This window comes from Fulmarus glacialis, unplaced genomic scaffold (assembly GCF_000690835.1).
Source record: "Fulmarus glacialis isolate BGI_N327 unplaced genomic scaffold, ASM69083v1 scaffold29890, whole genome shotgun sequence".
NCBI classification, from domain to species: Eukaryota; Metazoa; Chordata; class Aves; order Procellariiformes; family Procellariidae; genus Fulmarus; species Fulmarus glacialis.
The window spans coordinates 2757-20176 of NW_009186329.1; the positions used below are offsets into that span (position 1 = coordinate 2757).

The 17420-nt window shown below is 37.6% G+C and overlaps 1 protein-coding gene across 1 annotated transcript in view; it reads left to right on the forward strand.

The window, feature by feature from the left end:
* Positions 1-2948: 2948 nt before the first annotated feature.
* INADL (InaD-like (Drosophila)) overlaps positions 2949-17420 on the forward strand; it is a gene marked incomplete at its 3' end in the record, with an annotated part of 89560 nt that continues 75088 nt past the window's right edge. Inside the window, exons 1-8 of the mRNA XM_009587598.1 lie at positions 2949-2970; positions 3053-3219; positions 4933-5124; positions 6492-6631; positions 8412-8610; positions 10267-10395; positions 12127-12339; positions 16073-16175. Coding sequence (XP_009585893.1) covers positions 2949-2970; positions 3053-3219; positions 4933-5124; positions 6492-6631; positions 8412-8610; positions 10267-10395; positions 12127-12339; positions 16073-16175 — 1165 coding nt within the window. The remainder of the gene's footprint in view (positions 2971-3052; positions 3220-4932; positions 5125-6491; positions 6632-8411; positions 8611-10266; positions 10396-12126; positions 12340-16072; positions 16176-17420) is intronic.

The window sequence follows — 17420 nt, forward strand, 5'->3', positions numbered from 1 at the left end:
AGCTGTTTACTTTAAAATATAACACACTTTTTTTTTCCCCCCCCACTCTTTTTTATGAAAGAAAGGAGAACAAAGAAATACTGAGGGTGCTTTTAACATATTGCACAAAAAAAAAAAAAAAATCATTAAAAGTCATTGCAAGCTGGCTGGAGGCCAGCTTTGATCACGAGGAATCCCAAAGTGCTGTGTAAACTTGGAACTGTTAAACGAACTGTACCTGAGGTCCACTTTGGCATCCACCAGCACAGAGTGGTCTGCAACGCTTTGGAGCAGCTCAAGCAGGAAGCTGAAACTTTCTTTAATCTTTTTTTCCCTCCCTCTTTTGCACCTCCTTCTCCAGCGGACTTCTGCCTAGATGGAGCCTAGATCTCTTACCTACATTTTTCTGCTTAAATTTTGCTTTCTTGGATCTGTACCCACAGTCATAATTGCTATTGTTACACCCGCTGTAATGGAAAAAAGATTAATCTTGGAGACTGTCAGCGCGGCACTTTGAGGCTGTTTTTGAATGACGCAGGCTATTTCTCATGGTGCAGTTTGCCAGTGCAGCTGAGCTGCTGCAACCGCTAGCTGCTGCTGCTGCAAGGTGTGGTCCCGCTGCCCCAGCACTTCTCGCCCCCATCCTGCGTGCCAGTGCTGGCAGTTGAGAGCTAATTGAGTAAAAAACTCACCCTACCAAAATGTGAAGGTTTTTTCTGTGTGTTTAGCTCCCTGTTCCAGCTCACTATGGGATCAGATGAATGAGTGGAAGCACAGATGGAAAGGGAAGAACAAAATGCATGAAAGAGAGCTGGACCAGCCTCTTCGCTTCAGCTATTAGATGGGCATGGTGTTGTCAAATCGGCATTATTTCCTGCCATGCTGGATTTCTTTTCTGGGTTTAATCTTTTCTTCACCCTACTGCTGGTTTAAAGGTGTTTCAAGCCACTTTTCCTTAAAAGAGTTATTTTGCATCCCTTTCTGATGTTGGTTCGCTTGCTTTAGGGTTTTTTTTCCTCTTTTAACTGCTGATGTGAGATAGAAAGATAGAGGAAGGAAGTGAATGGAGGGAAGTTAAATTGGGAAGAAAGAACAAATTTCTGTATTCTTTGTCCTGTTTTGTTAAAATTCAAGCAATATTTTTAGTCAAGAAGGTTAAGTTTTGTCTTTTTGGTTTAGATGAAGACTCAGGAATGTGTAAGGAAATGGTATTTTCATCTGTTCTTCAGAATCAGATCTCAGCACAGAATCAAAGGCTGCTGTGCTCTTAGGAGTGTTTTATTTCAAATGGAAAAGAAAATAAAGCTGCAGCACTTAGGAAAGTTCAGATGCATTCCTGAAAATCTTTCAGGGGTTGTATGGGTTTGCTGCTTCAACTCTTGCTATGAGATTGATTTAAAATGACCTCCTAAATCTGTTAATAGTCTTGCAAAGCGACTCATTTTGCTTGGCCCTGGGTGGAAACCACGCAAACCCACCAAGTTCTGCAGGAATTCCTCCAGGAGCCAAAGCTGCTCAGATACAGTAAAGGGTGCATAAATCTGAAATTGTGGCTTGTGACACACCTCCACTTTTTTTCCATTAGGTAAATCAGCTTAATCTCACTCTTCAGGGGAAGACAAGCTATTCACCTGCATACGTAATATTTTGTTAAAGATAACACTGTCCTTCCAGAACTCAAGATGTTTTCAGTGTGAGCACAGGCAGCGTCGGAGGCAGAGCTGAAAGGATCAGAGGCCCTGCTGGGAGAGAGCCCCTGGGATGTGCTTACCCTGGTATTATATTCAGATGCATATGACTCTTTCGACTCTCGAATTGCAAGATTAAAAACGTAAATACAGAGATTTTTTTTTTTTAATATGTATATGGCTGGTTTTGTTCCAAAATAATTCCAAATATATTATTCTGAAATTACAGAGTTATATACTGGGTGGAGTTAAAAATATGCAAATTGTGCTATTAAATGGCTGACTTTTTTCAGAGGAGCTTGTACTAAGTAAAGAAATCTTGTTTCTTGTGTATGTTTTGGTATAACTGCCTTGACAGATTTCAGAATGACAGGCTCCGCATCAACATAATAGTATGCAAGTAAGGGTACAAATTTATCGTCGCTGTTAATTGCAAGTCTGTTGTTTTTGTACTGCCATCTAGGCCTCAGCCCCAGTTGGAGACCTGTTCTACTTGGCACTGTAGAGTAGCGTGATAAAGGATATTCTGCTCCTTAAAAGCTTGTCATGTACATAGAAAAGAGAAAGGCAAGCTCACGTAGGAGAAGAGAAGAGGCTTCTTTTACTTGTTCAGCACCGGGGCTGCGATTAGAACTGACCTCCCTTAGGAACGTGTTGGAATAGGGATAGATTTGGCCCATTTCAGGCTCTAATGCTATCTTGTGAGTGGAGGGAACTTCATTGTTTTATAGGGAAATGCAAGGTTTCACCTATATTGCCATGCAGCAGGGCTGAGCTATCATGATAAGAATACTGTCTACAAATAATTAATTGGGTAGAAGGTATCTTCTAAATAATAGGAAGATTTTAACTGTATGTATATTTGAAAAGATCACAACTTTAACGTCCAGATTAAAAATAATTTGGTTGAACATAGCTATCTCTCAGTTTTCTTGGACAATGTCTGTTTTTATAACCTGCATTTTTACTAATATTTGAAAGAGTTGTTCATATTCCTTCCTGTGTGTGAAAGGAAAAGCACACAGAACACGGAAAGATTTTGGGTGTGCTGAGATTGCAGTGCAAGTAGCTGAATTGAGAACTTTGTGTTGTTTACCTCAAGTATTCAACAGGGTAATAGTATTTTTTTATTAAATTTGTTGTAGTTAGCTTAGTATTTTATTATTGCATTTATTGACTATGTATCTGTTACCATTCTGCTCTGATATATAGATTATTAATTTGATTTTTTTTAAAACCTCATCTAGATTATTCTGAATAATTCCAAACATACCTTTCAACATGCCTGAAAATCCTGCTGCAGGTACGTGGTCTGAAAGTGATTACTTTTGTTGAACAGTGAGAAATGAAGCTCCGTTCCTAACATGTACTACTTTGTGGTGCAGATAAACAGCAGGTGCTGCAGATCCTTGATCGTCTACAAGCAAAACTGCGTGAGAAAAGAGATTCCCAACATAATGAAAACCTGACTGTTTTGCGTAACACGCTCAGGAGTCCTTTGTTTAACCAGATCCTGACCCTCCAGCAATCCATCAAGCAACTGAAGGAACAAGTGAGTGTAAAATTACGGTTGTTGGTGTGATGATAACTATAGTGAACTTGGAACTTAAAACAGGATACATAGGCGTGTGTTAATGAGGGCGCTCTCATTAATAAGCTGTAATTTGGTGTGAGTGAATGTTGGGCTTTTTTTTTTTTTTTTGGTCAAGCTAGAGAGTCACTACTGAAATGAGAAGTGGTATTACAACAAACAAGTCATGGGGCAACGTGCTTTGAAAAGGATGCAGAAGAGGCAGGTGTTGAGAACCACATCAGTCGGAGAAAAACATCTGCAAAAGACATCAGCTCTAGTAGTTTGAGTTCTGAACACAGTTGGAACTGGGATCCTTTGTTTTTCACAGGAGCTAAATACTGTTTATCAACTAACTGGCAGCATCTTTTCTCCTTAAAAGACATCATTGCTTAGCTCCTGCTGACTTGTATGAGAATGGTTAACCTGTTTTGGGAAATACAATCTAGAAAACCACCCCTGAAGATTTGCCAAGCTCTGATGCAGACGTACCCAAGCTAGCTTTAAAATGACTTGGCTCCAGCAGCGGAAGGAACTTGTGTGGATTGGTTTACAATGCCTACTGACACTTAGATCTTGTGGACATGGGCATCCATGACACATCTGCATGAACAGGTCTCACCGTGCAGTTAGCCGAGTCAGGCATGCAAACTTAAAATCAGGGACTAACTTGGCATACCCTAAGCAGCAGCGATCTCTGTCTCTGCTGTTACTGCACCTGCCCGGTTGCAGATATAGAGGGTGGGTGTCTATAGGGGCACGAGGCCACCTTGCTGTCATTGCCAAATGTATTGCACATATTCCTGCCTGGGTGGCATGGTAGCGGTTGTGCCATGCCTTCTTCCTATGTTCACAAAGGTGCTGTATCTGCTCCTGTTCCTTCCTTCCAAAGCTTGGATGCATGTCTGCAAGCTATTAAAAATGTATGAAAATGCAAATATATTTAAGATCATGCTTTGTGACTGTGGCATAATGGATTTTATATCCAGGATGTTCAGAATTATCATATCTAGAAAATGTTGTTTTTCTTGAAATTCTTTTTAAGCATGTCCCTCATGAGCAGTTTCATTCAGGATGGGATTTTTCAGTTTACTATGTTGCACTGGGAATATTTCTGCATTTCTTCATTATCTGTCGGGACGAGACATCGCACTGAAAGTTCTAGCAATGATAACATGTTCAATGGTAGTTAGTTTGTACCCTAGGCTCTCTCTGGGGAGGAGATAATACAGACCAGGCGTTTGGCTCCTGAGTGACTAAGTGACTCTTAAAAAATTTGGATTCTTGTGCCAAAATTGTCTAGGTTTGCCTGACAGTTGCAACAGTGCTTGACTGCCTCTTTAATGTTGTTGCTTTTGCATGTGTTGTTTCTGGAATATCAGGGTGAAAAGAGGATAATGGGCACGGGCAGGGAAGCAGAATGAAAGAAAAGGAGAAAATGGGTGGAGTAGAAACACAGCTGAAATATTCAGGGAACTTTTCCTTCTGAAAAACAGTTTAAACTTGATACGGTAGCTTGGTTATAGCTTATATATTAACATTGCCGAATTTATACAGGTGAATATATTTGTGTGAATAGGCATATATGAACATATGTATGCTTGCTTCTTTGGCAGTCTTCACACAAGATGATATATATGGAAATCTCTTCTTTGTTTTTAATAGTTTTTCTACATCTTTGTTCATTTTCAACAGCTCAATTATATGCCCCCTGACCGTTCAGTAGATTTTGATTTTACTAAGAGAGGGCTACTAGTGTTTGCTGACAAATCAGTTGCTGCTGGGAGCGTGTATACACCTTGCAGTTCACCTGAACGCAAAGCATCTACCTTCACCCCAAACCTGGGAGTTAATGAATTTAACGCAATCATCCAACAGATGGCAAAGGTAAGGCTCTGAGGTTTAGTCAACCAAACTTGTTTTCCTTTAATGTCAAACTTTTTCTTGCAGGCTTTTGGAGTACATTTTCAAACATGCTCTTTTGTTGTATATCTGGGAGTGTGGTGCCTCCTAGCCAGTAAGAGAGTAGAAGTGTTGAGGATAACTTTTCCCTGTGAAAGATAAATGTCAGCAATGGAAAGCGGTTTGGTGGTGGGTTGGTTTTTTTTCTTCCTTTGCCAATTGTTTTGTCTTACTTTCTACCAAACACACCAATGTAGAAAAGAAATTTCAGTTGCCAGAAAACTTTTTTGGTATTTGATGACACTTAATTGAAAATGGACATTTTCTGCAGAAACTTGTTTTGATGGAGAGACTTATTTTATCAAGTACATTTTAAATTGGAAAAATACCAACTTTGTTAATATATGAACAGCGCAAATGATTAAAAGAACTGGCATGTAATATTTTATTTAACTCTTCATTTAGTATGTCTTAACTTTGCCAGACAGATGCTGATTTCATTAACATGTGATGTAGCATGTACCAGACACTTATGGAAGTTGTACAGGTGCAGACATCCACCCACGTGGGATTGGTGTTTATACCTCAAATGTATTGTTCTGTGTTGCTTTGAACCATTAATTTAATTGGTTAGTCATGCCTTTCTATATTAAGTAACTGTTGCTAATTGACTACCTTAATGTAGCTGTAATATTTTGAGCATAACTTTCCTCATTAGTGTGTCATTAACTCATCAGATAAAAGGTTTAGCAGTAAAGACTGCACATTATTTTGGACAAAACAGCTGTGATAGCAGTGCATTCTCTAAGTACTGTTTCCCAGTAAACAATCCCAGAGATCTTGTATTAGAACTGAAAAGCAGGCAGTCGCAAAAGCAAACTTTTTTTAGCATTAAGTGTGAAGTTGCAGGGAGGGGAAGGAAATTAATTTCTTTATTTAAAAGCTGCAATCTTTTGAACGCACACCTAAAAATCAGCATTAAAAGCAAGGGGAGCCAAAAGACAAGTAATTTAGTTTAGCTATGCAGCATTTCCAGAAATCCCAAATATATTGCTCTAGACAGCACTTCGTTCATAGTTTTCATCCAGTTTGGAATTCATCTCATAATGTGAATGAAGTGTGAAAGCAGCTCTTAAATTCCCTGAGGTTTCAGAACCTCAGAGTGCTTGCATATCCAATACTCTGCTATATTAAAAATAATAAATGGAGGAGCTTTTATAGAAATAACATATTCAGTATTTTCCCTTTGTTTAGTCTTAGGAGAAGAATAATTCTCCTGGTGTTCATAAATTTTAAACTAGTTCATTGTATTGCATTAAAAATTAGTAAATCAATTTTTTCTGTTTTATTAGGGGAGACAAATAGAATCAATGAAGATTGAAAAGCCTTCTGTTGGAGGTCTTGGATTTAGTGTGGTTGCCCTTAAAAATCACAGCTTGGGAGAAGTTGGTATCTTTGTCAAGGAAGTCCAGCCAGGAAGCATAGCTGACAGGTGAGATCTTTATAATTGTATTGGAAAATTGCAGTATTTCCATGAAGGGAAAAGTCACAACTTTCACAGTGAAAACTCTATCAGACTAACATGTTTGTCTGGGTTATCTGGTGGGATATTTTGTTGGTGGTATCTTGAATTCTGGCTTTTCAACTAAATGGGCTCATGTTTTGAGGATCAGATTTTCAGATGAGTTTTAAATATCTGAGCCATTCATAAATGGAATTTCCAGAAATCATGACTCACTTAAGGGAATCTTGAGTACTGATTAAAAAACAAAAGAAAACTCGGAAAAGAATACAAGGAAAATAAAAATTAGCCTTTGTTTGAAATTTTTATGCATTGTGTCCCTGAAAGATTTTTTTTTTCCCCTTGTTTCTTTATTTATGTGCTTATGACAATGCCCTATTTATAGATGGTTTTACTGTTTGTTTCCTGTGTAAATTTAGATCCAGTCCTCCCAACAGATCCTTGCACAGATGTCATCATAGAATCAAGGCTTCAGGCAGTTTCTTCCCGTATTGTCTGTGGGTTTTCACCCAACAACAAAAGACAGAGCAATCCTTTAAAAATAAAATGTGATTGTAAAACCACAAGAGTTGGCATGAGACAAATGCAGTGCTTGGAATTATGTTTCAAGAAAATGTGTCTAGATTTCAAGTCATTGGTGTCACTTTTTAAATAACACATGTCAGGAAGTGCCAACACTGGATGACAAAAAGAGTGGGGAGAGGTTGGAATGATAATGGCTATGGGCCCACAGAGAACACACCAGAGAACACTTAAAGAAAAGCATATTAGGCTCTTTCAAAGTGGAGACAGATGGACTGATCCGGATGTCAAAGGAGGGTGAATATCTCACTTTAGGATTTGGTGACCTGCTGCTCACTTTCTTTGATGAGAGAATCTAAAATATGGTTAGTGCTTGAAGAAAGTGATTTCTGGGAAACATCTTAAACGTCGCAAGATAAAAAGGAAGTTTAAAATGCGTTAGTTAAGATGTGCAGTTATATTGTTTTGGAGTTTATAAATTTCCCCAGCATGCTTCCCATTTTGCTTCTGAGACAAGATCTCCTGGAGACTTTTTTTGGATTCCTACAGAGCTTTGAAGGCAGTGTCTGTCTATGTAACAGTTTGGTCTCGTGCTCAGAATGAATATTTAACAAAGGAGATGAGTGATGGTTTCTCTTTTGTCACAAATCTAAATTCATCACTGGGGTGAATTAACTGTGAAATTTATATTCTCTTAAGGTATAAGTTGAACTGTGTATTGCTCGAAGTTTGAAGTTTGATACTGTAAATTTTGAGTAAAATATAAATATGCAGCTCATCGATCTTTAGATTAAATAATGATACAAAATAATATCATAGCCTGAGTTGTGGCTACTTAGAGATAGTATCATGTAGTGCTAAACATAATGAAGAATAGTTCCTAGTTCATTGTATTACTACAAAAATAAATTTTTTCTGCCCTGTAATTCAATATCATCAAGAAAAGATGAGAGAATTTCATTGAATTTTGAATAGAAGCAAAGGAATCAATTGAGCAAATTTCTGTACCATGATAAAGTTGGAACGAAATATAGCTGGGCAGTTCAGTACAGTGTGGATTGCATCTAGTTTGTGTGTTGGTGAAGACAGTCTAATAAGTAGATTTTTAAAATATATAAATATTTAACCTTGCATAACTGTGTATTTTGCATGTTCATATTTAAATTACACAAGCCTGTTGTGAAGTCACTATGCTGCATTTTTAAATTTCTTTTAATGTTTTGTTAAGGGATCAAAGACTAAAGGAAAATGACCACATACTGGCCATTAATTGCACCCCATTGGATCAGAACATTTCCCATCAGCACGCTATTGCCCTCCTCCAGCAATCCACAGGATCTCTACATCTGGTTGTTGCTAGGGAGCCGGTTCAAGGAAACAGCAGAACTTCGGCTGTCTTATTAAGTGATATAAATCCACCTGAGACTGTGAGTTGTTGTAATACTGTCAAAATCAGATTTTGAACCATGCTGGATTTTTTTTTGTGGTTGTGTTTGTGTTAGCAAGCTTTACATATAGGGATTTTTTTCTTTAGTCAGATTTTATATGTGACGGCTTTTCATTTAGACTGATCATGCAATAAGTATAGGGCTTCCATTGCAAAGCTGCATGAAGTTGTTATAAAATAGATCCTGGGTTTTTATGGGATAGCAGAAGCTTTAGTAGATCAACATATTCTTAGCAGCAGGGTCTGTTCAGCATAGGCTGGGTAAAGCATTTTATGAGTATACCCAGCTGAAACCTACTTGTGCAATTAAAGATGCTCTGATTACATCTTAAAAGAGTGTAAACATAACCTATCATGAGCATTGCTTGAAATATCCCAACCAATTTAAACTTAAACTGCTCAAAACAAAAAGCCTTGTCTTTGTTTTAAAAACAAACAAAAAGTATCTGTTAAAGAAACTCTCAATCCCTGTTTATTTATCAGGAGTTTTTTTATCTGCAAATTTCATTGATTGTGAACCTTTTTGTTTTCTTGAACAAGGAGAGATTGTCACTGGGAGATGTAATAAGCTAGGGCTGAACCTCCATCTGTGTTCAAACCATATGGTCCGGGTGGCTTCACTGAATTTGGTTGAACTGCACACCTAAATCCAGGGTTTGCAATATTGGAATCTTAATTTATTATGCTAGTAGGTTTTGATGAAAATCTGGTTAAGAGCAGTGCTTTTCCTTATTCTCAGTAATTATTTCCCTCATGATTATTACAGAGCTAGTGAAATCTGAAGGTTTTAGTGGATAATCAATATTGTTTATTGCACTGAAAATTTTAAAGAATTAAACTTTAACTGCTTTTTCATTGAAAGATCTGCACTGAACAGACTAACAAAATAAAACACAAATATATATCTCTACAGGGGGTCTTTAAACTTCTTTTATGATATTTAACTGGCTTTGGCAAAGATTTTCAGTATGCTAATAAATCCTTTATTCACAGAAGACTTAAATCTGCCTACTTTGCTCCATTTTGGTTTCTATGAGATATTAATCTGACAGAAACATTGGCTGGGTTTGGGTTGCTTAACAGCTTTGTTATTTTCAGATTGTCTTGTAGAACATAAGGTCATGGTACAGTGTAGCTTAGAAACATGCTTCCAATTCAGTATGGCAGAATATCCTACTGTGCTATTAATTCAGCGTGTACTGATGGTGTTTAGAGTGTGTAAGTGAAATAACAGAAATAAGAATTTGGGCAACGCTAAGCGAAAACTAGGCCAGTGCAAGCTCCTTGCCTCTGTTTTTCTCTGTTGTTTGCAGTATTCTTGATTTATGAAAACCTAAAAGGATAGTTTTCGTTTTGGCAAGAAAATCTTAAAATTGCTTTTTCTTAGTCAAGCTTTTTCCTAGTATCCTGTTATCCTGAAAGTGAAGGACAAAATGGATGTTTAAAAACAGATGAGAAATCCCACTGCGTATTTATAAGGAAATGAAGCTGACTGAACAAAATCCAACAGATCTCCAGTATGTGGGATAGAGAGAGAAAATTGCTCTGATTAATTCTCGTCATTCCTGGTACATGTGAAAGTGAGAAACATTAAAGATCGACTGAAATTAAAATCTCCTGTTTTTATTAATTGCAGATTCACTGGGGCCACGTTGAAGACGTTGAGCTGATTAACGATGGTTCAGGATTAGGCTTTGGAATTGTAGGAGGAAAGTCAAGTGGAGTAGTTGTAAGAACAATTGTTCCTGGGGGATTAGCAGATCGGGTAATTTGTTATATTATGTCACTTCTTGTTTGATTTTAAAGTATAATTAACTGGTTTTGACAGTCTTAAAATAAACTAATATACTTAAACAAAAGGAAGCTGATAGCATCAAAGTCTGAATGCCAACATATACTTCATAAATAAATATGTTGAAGGTATGATTGAGGAAAAAGTCAGCACCTGATATGAATTAAGTTGTTTCTCAGACATGCTTTGGCTTTTATAACATTGTTGAACATGCAGAAATTCTGAAAATTTGTCTAACCTTCTAATATTTTCAATACTTCTGATATTTTGAGCCTTTGGTCAGTCTGGGGAGGACAAATACGCTTAATAGATTTGCACATCCTCTGTAGAATTTGGCACATTTGGCAACATCTATAGGGACAAACTCGCCAAGGCAAGAGAATCAGCCCTATTGAAGTAATTGCATTGCAAGATTTGGTTTATAGATTGAAGATGTCCTATTTTTAGTGAGTTTCATTTTAAAGGGGTTTTGATGCCTGCCTTGCGGTCTGACCAGTTCAAGGAGACACGTAGGACTGATGCAAAGCCTTTTGAAGTTACTGATACCTTTTAAAGTTGCACAGGTACAGTTTGCAACCTTTGATTTAAAGACTCAGTGCTAAGTTTTGCTACATTTCAGGAGTAGAACACATGCAATAGCAAAACAGATTTGGATTTTTAATGTGAATTTGGTCATGACAAGTTACAATATTTGAGGTCTGGAGCCCATGCAGACAAGATCCTGTAACATACAAAAGAGAGAGGCTAAGGTGCTTCCTCTAGTATAGGATGGAAACAAAAACTGGAGATTCAGAGAGCTTTACTGGAAAATGCTGGCTTTTGCTTGACTGCCTCCCTCTGAACCTGTCATGTATAACTGAGTATTTTTTAATTATTGTGTAACACCTGTTTTGCTGTAAGGAATAAAGTGTTTTGGCTACAAATGAAGCACGTAAGTTAAGAACACACCACATCATTCTCAGCTGAATGAGACATCATTAAGAACATGTGAAATAATGAGCACATATACATGTTAAAATTGGATGAGTTTGTAAATGAGTTTGAGTTAGTTCTGGGAATAACTCCACTATGATTGCTGTATAAATCAATTCACCTAAAGTGGTGGAGCTGTGCTGATCAATACCAGCTGAAGATTTGGTTCTATGAATGCTTGCTTATAACAGAAATGATGATGTAGGTCATGAATCATAATTATCATGTAAAATGGTTTGTGTGGAGTCTTGTTACTTTCAGTGGATTTACTTGCTTGAGTTGGAGCTAGTCATACGAGAAAAGAATTGCCAGGCTAATATAGAAAGTCCTAAATCAAAATGCCGTGCTTTTTATTCTAATGCTTATCCGATGAGGAGTATTCTATGAAACAGCAATACATAACAACCTGTTAGATTATAAAACATTGTTGCTGTCTGTTTTCTCCTAAATGAGAAAAGTAACCACTTTCTTAGGAATGGTGCTATTCAACTTGTGTATCTTACTGAGTTTTGGAAAGGTTGATTTACCACTGTGAACTACTGTGGAAAAAAACAATGCAAACGGTTCCTTGAATTATTTAGTATGTTGGCGTGGTGGTCAATTTTATAGTATTTTCTTGCATTGGCTCTCATGGCCATGGAGATGCCTGTACACAGTTTCAATTTTGTAATGGAAAAGATATTTTATGTATAGACTGGAAACATTTTTTGCAGATTTTTTTTATTTTTGAAGGATGGGAGGCTCCGGACAGGAGATCACATCTTGCAGATTGGAGGGACTAATGTGCAAGGAATGACCAGTGAACAAGTAGCCCAAGTGCTGAGAAACTGTGGGAATTCTGTAAGGATGATCGTTGCAAGAGACCCAAAGTGTGAAATTATGGAGACTCCACCAGCTCCTGTGAGCTGGCCAGTCAGTGCATTACCTTCCTTTCAAAATGGAAATGTAAGTATCTGGTGTTTACTTATGACATTTTTAAGTACGTTTGTGGCTTGTGATCAGAAAGGAGGAGGAGAACAGAGTGTTCTTGAGACCTAAAGTGCTTTTGTTTCGAGTTTCCAGATATCATATGTGTGTATTTAAGTGGTCATTATTACAGCCTTGCCTTCTATAATTTTTCCCTTTTTCCTGTGTGTTATTAATACCTATAATCTTGGGATCAGAATGACCAGCTCTACAGAATTTATTTCAGAGTGGGTAATTTAATTACCAAGGCCATAAACGTTATCGATAAATGGTACTTTTAGTTCTCCTTCTTAGCTCATTACATTTTTGCTAATCAATCATTTGTAAGTGGGATTTAAAACTTGACTGTGAATTTCCCTAGTCTGAAATCCAGAGTGCCATGGCCACACCAGAATTATTCAGCACAGTCATCTTTTTATGAAACATAAGTGTAATGTTTTCATAGTCTACGCTACTGTCTGTGATAGGAAATATATCTAAAATTTTTGAAACTTGTTTTAGCAAATCTTATCATGGTCATATCAAAGTCTCTTGTTTTTGAAGTCATTCTTTTCAGTTTTGAGTAATTAAAATCAACAAATGCTACACTAAGTGTACAGTAGGTCTCGAAACATAAACAAAGCTGTGCTTGTGTACCATCTGCTACTACTGTGCTGCTTAGATTTAGGTGTAGAATCTGAGTAGCCTTTTCTTTCTTGTCTAGTTTCTTGAATATGAGTGAAGAGAGCTATTTTTTTTTTGAAGCACCATTTTTAAAGGTCAGACTAGCAGTCATATTGTTACAAACTCACCTTCTCGCTTAGTGGGCATAGTCACTCCAAAGGCAGCCATTAGCTTTGTGTCTTGCATCTCTCTGGAAGACTACTGTGGCTGAAGCTGTCAGTAAAGTATTTTGGGTCCTTCTCAAGCTCCTCTTCTCAGAAGAGGGATTGGTGTAGTAGGAAACGTGAGTGGCAGAGAGATGGGAGGGGGTAATCTATGTACATAAGGTTGGAGTCTTAAAAGTGGGCTTGTCTAATACTCTGAAAAAAGGCTTTCCTAGAGAATCAGCATCGTTATGAAGCACTTCTTTTCTGGCTGTATCATATTTTCCAAGGCCCATATTAGGAAAAAATAACATGGTCCTAGTTTTGTTTCCTCTATGAAGTACTATTTTTCTCTCTTCCCCGCCTCAAAGGCGGGCCTGTTTGTCACTAATCGACCCCGAGCATTGTAGATGCTGCAGCCTTTCAAAAATGTTATTCCTTCTGGATGCCTTTTCAGTGTCTTATTCTTATTCCTGCTATGTAGTTTAGAGGGGGAAAAAAAAATCACATTGCAATTTCATCTACTTCTTTCTGAATGTCATCTATTGTTTTCTGAACTAAATAATGTCTTCATATTTAGATTTGAATAAACTCCTCTTTCTGGTGTTAAGAGAGATTTGCTGAAGTCAAGAATAGTGGCTAATCTGAATGTATTTATTAACTTAACGATGATTTTAATGGTCCACTTTTCAGTTTGTGTCTTATTTACAACAGAACTTTTTCCTATAATCTAATTTCTCTCTGGTTTCTGAGTACTTTCACTAGCTGTGAGCTTTGGAATAGAAAATATTTTCCTTTTCTTTTTTGCAAACCAGCAGAAAGGCGTTTTTAATATATGGTTAGGTTTTTTCAGTTTTATATTAATATTTGATTTCCTTTAAATTTCCTGTAGTAGAGAATAACTGAAACTACTTATGTCTATGCATGGGCGCAAGAGAACAGTCATATTATCTGTAGTCTCCAAGATACTGACAGCAATGTTAGCAGCCTACTTGTCCTGGCTGTATTTAGGACTCTCTACTTTGATTCTTCCAGACTCCACTTCTCATGTTTTGCATTCTACCAGTAACATTACTTAGAGAAAACGTCTGTAGGGCCAGAGCACTGACTATGAAGAGCTTTTGACCGTCAAAATAGCAGTCAAGGCCATAGCTCCATTTCAGATGTTGCTATAGGCTTGTTTACTGTTTTGGTTCCCTCTCCTAAAGACAAGTGACAGACCATCAAAACTTATCTTCATCTCCATCAGCATCTTATGGAGCAAGAGAGTTGGAAAGCATTTAATGAGCTTAATGAGTTGGCTAATGGAGGGAGGTGTCTGTGATAAGAAAGGAGATAGCTGTCCATCGATTTCTCTTTCAGTGAAAAGTGAAATAGGTATGGCCATAATTTTGGCCTGCTTTTAATATAGGTGCTTCCAAAGCTGATACTTGGCAAGCATTTGATTAAACTTCTCTTTTGTTCACTCTCTTAAGAAATGTTTTCCAATTTCCCGGTCCATTTTTTGCTGTTGGCAGTGACACTACCCCTCTTGATTTCATCACTTTAACAGACTTTACTCTGATCATCATCTTTTTTTATCTCATTGGGCTGTATCTGCTTACTGAAAACAAACAACTTTATGTATTTTATCCCTTGCAATCCCTGATCTATGTGCTTTGACTGTTTTCCTCTTTGGTATCCCTACTATCTTTAGTGTGTCCTGTTTGAACTCTGTCTTGCAGTTTTGATTTTTACTTGTCAGAGTAGAGTTGCAGAGACATTGAGGCCAGCTTTGTGGAGACCTTTTTCCATACACTTCTGCAGTGTAAGGTCAGATCATATTGTAATCTTAGCTAGTGCCTTTTATGGTTTTTTGGTAATTGTAGTTAAGTAGGGGGTTTGGATAACAGGTCATGTTGTTATGTGCTTCTCTTTTCAAGTATTGTTTGTTATGAGAAGTGGTCTTATCAGTTCAAGAATAAAACATTCACAAATGAATACTCTCCCTTCCTCTGTTAGGTCTTAAAAATAGTTTTGTTGAATGCGAACTAATGAGTCTTGTGCTTCTCATTGCCTTAGACAACCTGGAGGCTTCCAGTGTTCTTTGCAGTTTGGTAGCATTCAAATCTGAACAGGATCATATCAAGCTTGTTAAGCTGATGTGTGCAAGATTGACTTTTGGAATGGTTTTTCGGTTTGGGATCTAGCGTAAAAACGAACAATAAGCTCAAACACCTACCTAGTCTCCCATATTTGCATTTAAGTAGGCAACTGCTTCTGTAGTAGAGATGTGCCTACTATGCATGTGGTTTCTTTCATTTCAGGGCATGGAACCTGTTTCTGTTTTGAGATCCCTTTCCTGCTGCCCCTCACTTCCTTAGTAGGTGGTAACAAGGAGAGATAAGCATCACTTTTTCCGACAGAAATGTGTGATGTGATAATACTGCATTTATACCAGTTTTTTTTGCTTCTTAACTGTCCAGTAGAAGGAGCTCAGGCAAGTGGATTCATGACAGTATTTATCAGGACTAACATATGAAAGGGAGAGAAGAAATTCTGAGGGCATTCAGGGTTTCTGTTGTCTTGTGGGATTGACCAGGAAGTTTGTTGTTACCAAGTAGAATCCAAAGGGAAATGGCCCCTGAGCAATCTAACGAAAACCCTTGTTTTCCATAAACTATAAATATTGTACCCTCTGACAGGTATGTGGAGAAAGTATTAGGAAAGAATTTAAAAAGCAACTAATGACTTTGGGTGACACCTTATTTTCAGCAAATCTTGGGTGTATCTCTTTTGCAAATATGATCCCTCCCAAAATATGAAAATCAAAATCACTGCTCACTTCTGAAGATTTTAATTAACCTGTAATGGTACTGGGAAATTATGAGATTTTTTTTTTTTACTGTCTTGTGCTTGCTTTATAGGATAATACCAACCTTTTTGAGACCTATGATGTTGAACTTATAAAAAAGAATGGGCAAAGCCTTGGGATAACAATTGTTGGATATGCTGGCACATGTGATGTAGGTGAGTTCTACAGGATTTAGTAAAGTCTAGGACAGGGGCTTCTCAAATACCTTTTATTTACTATGGGGAAAATGGATAGTGCTTCTTTGAAACAGTGTAACTTACAAATCTATGAAGAAGATATTTGGAGAATTTGCTGCAAAGTGAAAATCAGCCACAAAAAATTCTGAAGAGTTGTAATTAGCTTAAAAAAATAATTCCCACTTGACTGCAGGTCTGTGAATTTTACATGCTTATGTTGTTACTGTGCAAGACATTAAACTGTAGCAGACAGTTCCTGCATGTACAGACTCTAACACAGTCAGATTCCTGTCCACACTGTTCCTTACTTTCCCCCTGCAGGATATAGCACAATTCAGATAACGCATTTTGAGAAGGATTCCAAAAACAGAGTTTTGGATGTCCCCAGTTTGCATTAACTTTTGAATGGCATCTTCAGTATGTACAAAATAGCTCAACATGCAACTTTCGTTTGTTTAATAAATTGTAGGAGTGGAAATGATCAGTCAGATTAACTAGTCCATCCCTCTGCTAAGCAGGAGATGCAGAAAATCTTAGCTGTGCGTGATGTGTATGCCACCTTCACAAGATGATGTACATGTGTCTTCGGCACATGGCTGTTTCAGTGTCTAAACTCTGGAAACAGATTAAAATACCTGTGCTAGGATATGGGGACATGGAATCAGGTTGTTTTTTTTTTCTAAATCCTCTTTAAATTAGAACTGTTAACTCATCTTTCAAATATTGGTTCCACAAATAATAGTATCTTTAAATTTGACTCAGCTGAATATCTGGTTTTACACAAAGGGGTAGTGCTTTTTATCCCCTCCCCTTCCTTGTGGCACTCAAGAAAGTATTCTGGGAATGTGATGCAGCTGGGGTTGCTCTCCAGCCCTCTTCATTCCCCAGAGATCCTCTTGTGTTGCTGGTCAGGAATCCCAGGCACTGGGTTGGGGAGGAGCATGTGTCAGGCAATGGGAAAAGGTGGGTTTGAAGCACCAGTAGAGGGGTTTTGCTGAGCGTGGACAAAGCATGTTGGGCAGGTGTCTGAGAAAGGTTAGTGTTCAGAAAAGGATGGATGAAGTGTCAAGGTTCGCTAGAATTAAAGATCAGCATCTCATATTTTGCGGGAGTTTGTGGAAGGGAAGGGTTACTGTTTCAACTGATGATTGGGTTTTTTACTGTTTTGCTTTGTTTTTATTTTCTTGTTCTAATTAGAAGTTAGAATTAATAATCAAACGTCAA